The sequence below is a fragment of the Octopus sinensis genome, linkage group LG1 (assembly GCF_006345805.1).
Source record: "Octopus sinensis linkage group LG1, ASM634580v1, whole genome shotgun sequence".
NCBI classification, from domain to species: Eukaryota; Metazoa; Mollusca; class Cephalopoda; order Octopoda; family Octopodidae; genus Octopus; species Octopus sinensis.
The window spans coordinates 162,318,046-162,328,372 of NC_042997.1; the positions used below are offsets into that span (position 1 = coordinate 162,318,046).

General features: G+C 33.3%; 1 protein-coding gene across 1 annotated transcript; it reads left to right on the forward strand.

The window, feature by feature from the left end:
* Positions 1–3,123: 3,123 nt before the first annotated feature.
* LOC115218548 lies at positions 3,124–9,788 on the forward strand. Its single transcript, XM_029788432.2, has 2 exons — positions 3,124–3,219; positions 8,509–9,788. The coding sequence occupies exon 2, from the start codon at positions 8,541–8,543 to the stop codon at positions 9,645–9,647; it is 1,107 nt and encodes a 368-aa protein (XP_029644292.1). The 5' UTR covers positions 3,124–3,219; positions 8,509–8,540; the 3' UTR covers positions 9,648–9,788.
* Positions 9,789–10,327: the final 539 nt, after the last annotated feature.

Sequence of the window (10,327 nt, forward strand, 5' to 3'; positions counted from 1 at the left end):
ACAGGACAAATAAACACAGAGAAAGGACCCTTCATCAGTTGTCGGCTGTCTATCTACTCCTCATTTCGAGCATTCAACGACAATATGTGTCTTCAAAGACAGTTGCTCCCATAAATTCTCAAATAGAATTTAGGAATTATGGAGGGTCAAAGTTGGGAACAAAAAAATTACAGTGGAGACATGTACATAGATACGTACACATATATCTACATATATTCAAAAGTGAAGTATTAGACCGAATAATAAATATGCTATTTTACTTTAGGAAATTCCGGATAAGATATGATCTTATAGTGAATTTTAAACACTTTTAAGAAAGGAGTGGAGTGGGCTTAATTATTGAGTAAAGCAAAAATGAGGTGGAAGGATCAATGAAATATGATACATTATCTTATTATCTACTTCTAATACATGTTAATTTATAGACGATTACGTACAATGTAATATGTTACTCGATATTGCTAATAGGAAAGTAACAAAGGAAATTGAATTTATCTGTTCTTATCAGGGGTACGCTAATTATATTTATTAACCATGTTTATTTAATGAGTTAGGGTTGCATTTGAGAATCTGCAGCATTTCTTTGAGCATAATATGCATTTGGAATTCCCTCTATTATAACTTAGAGCGCCTACTAACCATTCTCTAGAATTTGATATTATTCTCATTGAGGTTTCAAATATGCCCAGTGATCTCACGTTTTCTTTCCTTGTGTACTTAAAGGCAGGTGTATGGTTATGTCATCTTGACTTAAATTATGTGTAACAAGCACCCATATAATAACATTTTTTTATGTGTTATCACGCACTATTTTATAAACTATATTTTTTCTTAAGAATTGGTCTTCCAGAGTGTAGCTTTGACGGTTCCTATAATTACGTAAGTTATCCAGTCTGTTGTTATATCAGTTTCTATTCTCGAGGTTTGCGTTTGGTTTAATTATCTATACGCATACAAGCATCCCCCATATTTCGAATGTATAGACTTAACCACTTTTCCACACTGCGCTCCCTTTTCTCGGTTAACTGGTAGTTACTTTTAAAGGCTTTCTTGAAATTATAACACTTGTTAATCGACTACATTACCATCCCAGAATCTGCAGAAGTTACGTTTTCTTATAGTTTCCCTCTTGTTAGCCATAACCGTTGTCTTTTATTCTACACACGTGGTCGTTTCTGATGATGACGATGATGATGAGGTTGCTGTTGTTTTGCTATTATGTTTTTGCTTTTGTTTTCTAACACATAGAACGATAAATTTCACCACTTCTCTCCACCGATACAACCACCCCACCCACCCAGATCCTCGACTATAGCCAATTATGTGGCATTCAGATAACATTTTGAAAATCCATACTTTCTTTTCTCACATGCCTCATATTTGCCTAATATTCGCCTCTCTACCCTCACTGTGACAAAAAGTGAGAAATCGTAACGGTGGGATTGGTGATGTCAAATCAATATCCATTAAAATCTCACCATCGGCGACTAAACCGGCAATCCCATAGAAAATGTTCTATGAGGAGGATATTTTTCTTTCTATTTGGACATCAAGCAGGAAAAGAAAAGCAAACTGTCAAAAGGCGGACGAACACAGAAAAGTCAACTGCCTTCCTAATAGTACTCCTATGTCAGTATTGCTGCCGATGACGCCGTCACCAGCTCATGATAGTGTCAATAATCCTGTCTACAATAGGTAGTGGGGGGTAAGTTGATCACATCGAACCCAGTACTTGACTGGTCCTTAACTTATCAACCCCGAAAGGATGAAAGGCAAAGTCGACCCCTGCGGAATTTGAACTCACAACGTAAAGAGGGGCCAAATACCGCTAACGATTCTACCAAGTTGCAACAATGATAATGACATGAAGTACAAAACCTTTTTCACTGTCGCCTTTTCATTTCTGTCCTACAGATACCCCATAGATTGTGCATTTGACATAAAAGACCTTAGAATATTCATATATTCTCCCTTCGTTGCATTCTTGTTTGAAAAGAAATATAATGGTTTTAAATTTTAGGAACAATGCCAACAATTTCGGGGAAGGAGTTGAGTCAACCCCAGTTCTCAACTGGCACTTATTTTATCAATCCCGGAGGAATGAAAGGTAAGGTCGACCATGGCGTAATTTGAACTCAGAGCATGAGGACAGACGAAATGCTGCTAAGCATTGCGCCCGGTGTGCTAACGATTCTGCCAGATCGCTGATAAATAATAACAAGAGATTTGGTATTTTAGAACAGATGTGCAATATATTACTTAAGATGTTATGCAAAATACTAAAAATTAGTAAATAAAATTACATGTTCTATAATATTTTGTATAATATTTTGACTTTCTTTTCTTTGAAGCTTTAATTTGTTTGAAAGTATATTTTGTAGTTTTGAAGACGGTGAAATAATGTTTGTGGTTAAAATGTTATCTTAGATTTAGTTTAAATTTAGTATTTTAGTCTTGTTCTTTATAAAATTTGATAAAAAGAAATATTGTTGTTTATATTGGTAGTCTACTATTACTTCTTGTAGATCAATAAAAATATAACTTTTAGGATATCATATGCAGGTGTATTGTCCAATCATAAGTGGAATATATTTTATGGACTCGGATACTACAACGTGTCAATATTTCAACAGTAAAAACTGCCACAAACATTTTTTCCGTGAACGAAACTAGGTTGAGAAATAAGATAAACCGATATATTATCTCTTTAAAAATTAAATTTATTGTGTTGAAACTAATTGAAATTATTTCCGAGTATGCGATGATAAGTAACTGCTAAATTACAAAATAATCTATTTGTCTCTTCGGCATGGGTTTGAAATATTTCAAGTGGATAACACTAATTGCAAAACCAGTTATATCAATGGAAAATAACTTCATTCCAGCAACAGGCAAAGGGGATCACTTAATAAAGAATGATGAATCATACAGGCGAAATTGAAATGACTTTTACTATATACGTAAATACCACATACTTAGTAATCTATATAAAATAAAGATGTTTTTGATACCATTAAAGTAATTAAAATTACTATGTTTAGCAAGTCATTTAATATACATTCGTTAAATACTTCTCCTACAATTAACTAATTAAATTACCACATCTTGTTAATTATCATACAAAAGTATATAAAGTGGTAAGTTTCAACTGTAAATTATTACTTTCGAGAACAACCGTTCTTGCCTGTTCTTCGCTCGCTTCAAACCTTGTTTGTTAAGGTGAGACAAATTTATTATTATTCTACAAAACAATTTATCGAAGCATAGCTAAATTCCTTCATTTAGTAAATGATCGATATTTTCTATATTTTATCGTTTCGATGTTAATTCATATCTATCTCTTTGTATTTGAATTTTAAATGATAAAACATATTCTTTTAAACTTTTATTGGGTGGAATTGCAAGAATTCTATATGAATATATTTTATTCTTTACATTTTGCAAATATAAGGTCCAGTACATTCTAATCATGCATGTTTCCTTTCATAAATTAACTTCTCTCTTACATTAGTTTGTTTTCAACTCAATTTCATAGTCGCTAGTTTGTAATTGATTCCTATTCAATAATAATGCATTTTAGTGACTTTTAACACACAAATTAACAGATAATTTTGATATTATCTAAACACGTGATGCGCTCATAGACGCTAATTATTATAGTGGGGATAATTCATACTAGATTAAACTAAGTTGAGCCAAGTTTGAAAGTTTGGAATTTAGAATAAAAAAATAAAGAAGGGTACAAAGCATATACATTTAATTTGCTTTCTAGACATTATAATTTCTTAAAGTATCTACTCATTGATAGCTATATTATTTACATTCGACGGATATTTGTCCTCATTTTGTTTGTTGTTAACACAACGTTTCGTCTGATATACCCTTCTGCCTTCTTGAGGTGTCTTGGGGGAAATTTCGAACCTGGGTTCTCATTCCTAAGCTATTTTTCGATGTTATTATTATTGTTGTTGTTATTATTATTATTATTATAATTATTATTATTATTATTATTGTTGTTGTTGTTGTTCATGTCACTGCTTGGAATCGAACTCGGAATCGTGCAGTTAGTAGCCCGCGCTTTTAACCACTATGCCATATGTCCACGGGCATATGGCATAGTGGTTTTTTGATACCATCAAAGTAATTAAAATTACTATGTTTAGCAAGTCATTTAATATAATGACTTGCTAAGCATAGCTGTGGGCTTATGGCGTAGTGGTTAAGAGCGCGGGTTACTAACCCCAAGATTCCGAGTTCGATTCCAAGCAGTGACCTGAACAACAACAACAACAACAATAATAATAAAAATAACAACAACAATAACATCGAAAAATAGTTTAGGAATGAGCACCCAGGTTCGAAATTTCCCCAAGACACCTGAAGAAGGCTGGAGGGTATATAAGCCGAAACGTTGTGTTAGCAACAAACAAGATGAGGACAAATATCCGTCGAATGTAAATAATGATATAGAACTGCATTGATAGCTATATTTAGAATTATTTCATCCTCCTTTGGAATTGTCAACACAGCATAACTTGAGACAAATAAATTAAGCTAAATTTAACATTTTACGAAGTGATGTATATCATCGAGTAAAGATAGGTCATAGTTTAAAAGAGATATTTGAGTTTTTTCTTCATTCTATATCGTGAATTGTTCAGCAATAGAGAAGAGAAGGGAAGAGAGAGTGAGTGAGTGAGAGAGAGAGAGAGAGAGAGAGAGATTTCTTACATGTAGTTTAACATTTCCATAGTATTTGAAAAATGAAAAACTTAAATTATTCAGCATATTTTATACTACTTCATTAATATACGACCACAAAAATATCATTTACTTTCTCGTTTGCTTCCCAACCACATGTTTTCGGCTTTGCACTTTGGGTGTCTGCTATTGTAGCTTCAGGCCGACCAAAGTCTTGTGAGTGGATAGAAACTGAAAGACACCTGTCGTATACACACACACATACATACATACATACATACATACATACATACATACATACATACATACATGCATGCAGGCATACATACATACATACTTACATACATACATACATACATGCATGCATACATGCATGCATGAATGCATACATACATACATGCATACATACATGCATGCACGCATGCATACATACATACATACATACATACATACATGCATACATACATACATACATACATACATACATACATACATACATTAAATAAAACGACAACAAGCGGAAAATATGAGATACCTGTATATATATGTACGAGCAAAACGCCCCCCCCCCCGTCCAATGGACGGTGCTGAGTTGTCAAACATTTAAATTAAATTTTCTCAAAACAACTTGTCCGTATAGTGTGTGTAAAAAACATCCTGATGAGGGGAGTTTCAATTTTGATAACATGAAATATATCTGACACATCTCTGAAACTCTAAATCTTTAAATCTTTAAACTCTAAATCTTTAAATTTTTGTTATTTTCGGAGGTTTTTAATACGTCCTTTTAATGTTTCATCATCCCAAATTTTTAATTATACCAATATTTTATAACTTTTAAAATGTAAATTCACGGTGTTTTGTGTATAACATTGACTTATATCTATTTATATATATTTTTATATCTTTATATCTGGAATTTATACATCCGTTTTGTAAATGTGGAAGAATATATGAATATATGTATCTATTTGGTCTTCGAGTGTTGGTCTTAATTATGTTCCTCTAGTTTCCGCTTGCATTACCTCCGTTCAAATTAAGAAGTGAAATATAGTTCACTTGGAGCACTACAACTCCAGTCTGTATTTTTGCGAGTATTGTTAACACTAGCAATCTCAAAATAAAGCAAGCATAGGAGAGCGGGTAAATGAGCATTGGAGACAACTCAAGTAAGGTAAAAGCTCTTCGATTCTGTACCTACACGCCGAACAGGAACACGGGGGATCAATCAATAACATAGAAATTAAAATATTATCCACACATAGATCAGATGCAACAATTAGACAAATTACAGAAGCTACACACATAATAGAAAATAAACCTAGCCTGAATAGAAAACTAGAAAGGAGCACTAACACACACCACAACATATGACGATAGAGGATGCTGAAAACATAATAAATAAACAGATAAATAAACTAATAGAAATAAATAACTATATATATATATATATATTATATATATATATTATATATATATATATATATATATATATATATATATAATGTATATATATATGTATATATATATATTTTTTTCGAGTCGATTTATTATTATTATTACTAGTATTGTTGTTATACATACATACATACATACATACATACATACATACATACAAGCATATGTAATGATAATAATAAATGGATGTAAACACATGAACAAAATAAGAATAAAGAAAAACAACAAAAACAAAAAAACAAAATACAAATTACATGAAAATTACATGAACATATATAAACAGAAGATACAAATATTACAGGCATCCCCCCACATACAAACACTAAATAAACATAGACGCACATAGAGATATAAGCATGCGCAAATGAAGACATACAATAGAAATACAAAATGGCTGACGGTTAGTAAGGAGAGACACAAATAAGAAAGAAGAAAACAAAGGACCACTGATGCGGTCACAGGAGTGTGACGAAAGAACTCTGGCCGAAATAAGATTAAGATTAATGTAAAAATAAATAACACTGAAGCAAAATAACACCAAATATATAGTGCGTGTGTTTTTATTGGCTAAATGTGTGCATGTATGTTCCCTTTCTCTTTTTTAATTCTGAGTTAATTCTGACTGGCTACTTGCTTGGTAGCAAAGTTGTGAAGGAAAGCGTCTTGTTTTGTTTATTATCTTTAAATCTTAAGAAGGCCTTGCAAAATTTTATAGTCCCAGATATTGTGATCATTTGTAGTGTATGAAGAAGTTGTGTTCTCTCCCCGAGAACCAGTTGAGCCATACTTTGCTCTAGAGAGATTGATACGTAAATTATTGCTGCAATAACAAAAAAAGTATGTGGAAGGCTCATGGCTCAGTGGTTAGAGCGTCGAACTCACGACCGTGAGGTTGTGAGTTCGAATCCTGGACCGGGCTGCGTGTTGTATTCTTGAGCAAAACACTTTATTTCACGTTGCTCCAGTTCACTCAGCTGTAGAAATGAGTTGCGACGTCACAGGTACCAAGCTGTATCAGTTTTTGCCTTTCCCTTGGATAACATCGGTGGCGCGGAGAGGGGCGGTTGGTATGCATGGGCGACTGCTGGTCTTCCATAAACAACCTTGCCCGGAATTATGCCTCGGAGGATAACTTTCTAGGTGCAACCCCACGTCATTCGTGACCAAAAGGGGTCTCCGAATAATAAGTATAAAACTTAAAGTGTACTTTGGGTATTGGATTTGTAAATCCCTTATTAATGATTCATAAATGTCCTCTTTCTTTTGTATCTTACTAACCACACTGATATCCAGAGGCAGCTAATTTCCAGAGCATGTTATTTCATCGTGGTCCCATACAACGATATGTGTTCGGTTGTGTTTTTATTTGGTGGCTGCTTTAATTTTTAAGTTTCACCAATATTCTTTTAATCTATCGGTCACACTATAGCCAACTTCATCTGTTGGTGATTTCTTTTTTGTATGTGTGTATGTGTGTATACATACACATACATACATACATACATACATACATACATACATACATACATACATACATACATACATACATACATACATACATACATACATATATGACGGAGATGTATTTGCATAGCAAGTGACCTGATCTGAGATCGTGTGCTGGAACGAAAACAATTGCAGCGTGAGAGGTGTTTATAAGCCATTTAAGAAACACACAATTTAAATTTAAATGTTAAAGTGAATCTAATGGTTTTTGTGTGTTTCTTAAATGGCTTATAAACACCATCCACGCTGCAATTGTTTGGATATATATATATATATATATATATTGAGAGAGAGAGAGAGAGAGAGAGAGAGAGAGAGAGAGAGAAATAGATATATAGATGGGTAGATACATTCATACATACATAAATATACACATACATGTATATATATATTTATACATATATATGTATATATAGAGATATATGCACACGCATACACATACATGAATATATATGTGTATATATTTGTTATGATATTAGAGTTGACTAGTTTATTTAACCAGTGATCAAAGCTTCATTTCTAAGGTTTATTTAGCAGTGATACCTCATTAAAAAGTCAGCATGATCAGGTAGTAATTTGCTTTGGATGTAAAAGTTACAAGAAATGAAGTTTTAATATTTAAATTTCTTGTTGGTAGAATTCTTATAACAATCTAATGTTGAAAAAGCAAGTATAATGGTAGATGGTAGCATTTGCATAGGTAACAAAATATTACAAAGCGAGGTGAAATAGATGTATTTGAGCATAAGTATTGTATAAGTATTTACACTCACAGAAAACCTTCAGAAAATAAATATCCTATTGTACTTTTCACTAATTCCTGCATTTATCCTTCAATTTCAGACACAGAGTTTGGTAACCAATTCTCTTCCATCATGTACGGGCACGGATACAACGGTAGAATGGAACCAATGCACATGATGTCAATGGACTTCCAAGGCAGATACATGGATTCTTATGGAAGAATGGTTGATCCCAGATCCTATGGCTTCTCTGGCAGATATCATGACCAAGACAGGTACTATGGTAGATCTATGTACAACTATCACGGTTTCCATGATTTCAATAGGTTCCATAGATTTGATTATTTCATGGATTTCCCAGATATGTTTATGGATATGTCCGGTTATCAGATGGACATGTATGGAAGGTGGATGGACATGCACGGACACTACTCTAGCCCCTACTCCTACATGTTCAATTCTTCAAGACATGGCTACAACACTAGCTACTACTATGGTCGTTACGGGTTCTATCCAGAGAGATTCATGGACATGTCCCACTACCAAATGGACATGAATGGCCGATATATGGACAGAAACGGACGTCACTGTAGCCCATATAACAACTATTACAGGCGTTATATGAATTTCCTTCATATGTACCATCCCGAGAGATCCATGGATATGTCCCATTACCAGATGGATTTTAATGGTCATTGGATGGACATGTATAATCATTACTCCCATCCTTTCTTTGGTCACAACCATTACTATAGGGGGAGCCACTACTACCACAATTATTATCCCCACTCTAACTACAGCTGGGGACATAGATTTTACAACTACCCAGAAAGATACTTTGATATGTCCCACTACCAGATGGACTTCAATGGTCACTGGATGAACATGTATGGTCATGGCTATCAACCTTTCCATTCATTCAATGGCTCCAACGGTTATCATCATTCGGGTAACAGTTACAGTTGGGGACATAGGTACCACAACTATTACGACATGTTCAATGATATGTCCCATTACCAAATGGATTTCGACGGTAACTGGATGGACATGTACAATCAATACTCCTATCCTTTCTTTGGTTATAACCATTACCAAAGAGGGAGCCATTACTATAACTATTATCCCCACTATAACTACAACTGGGGACATAGGTTCCACGACTACCCAGAAAGATTCTTTGATATGTCTCACTACGAGATGGACTTCAATGGGCGCTGGATGAACATGCACAGATTTTAATTTTGTAATCAGACAAACGACAAAACTTTTCGGAAATTCTACTGGCTAATGTTAATTGGAAACTTGACACATTTTTTTAACGTCCTCAGTATTCGGACACATTTAAATTTATATCAATAAAATTTTGTTGCAATATATGAATATCTTGTGTTGTGTTTCAATATTTTCTTTACAATTTTGTTTAATTCGTAAAATAAAAAATAATCAATGTAAGACTGACTGCTTTCATAAACTTATTAGAATTATATTTATTAAGGTAATTCAAGTTTCCTTCCTATCCAATTTGTTACCACTATATTTAAGTAAAGAAACTATAGTTTTATACGATATATAAATTGTATTGCCATTAGTTTGCAACCGCAGGTGACAGACTTAGATTAATTTGAAATGTTTAATTGCTGCTTGAACTCCTTTACCTTTAGAAATTGAAGGCATACGTTGTGACTTTTTAAACTTTCTACACCTTTTTGCTGATTATTGAAAGGTATGACCATTTTTTTTACCAATGTGTTTTAACAAATAAAATGCAGCAATTTTAGAGTCATTCAAAAAATACAACAGAGTTACTGCAATGATAATACAATGAAATGAAAAAGCAATTCTAGCAAGTAAGAATAATGGTGTGATAAAATCACAGTAAAGAATATCTGAATAAGTGTTATTAAATTTGAAAGGGCGTC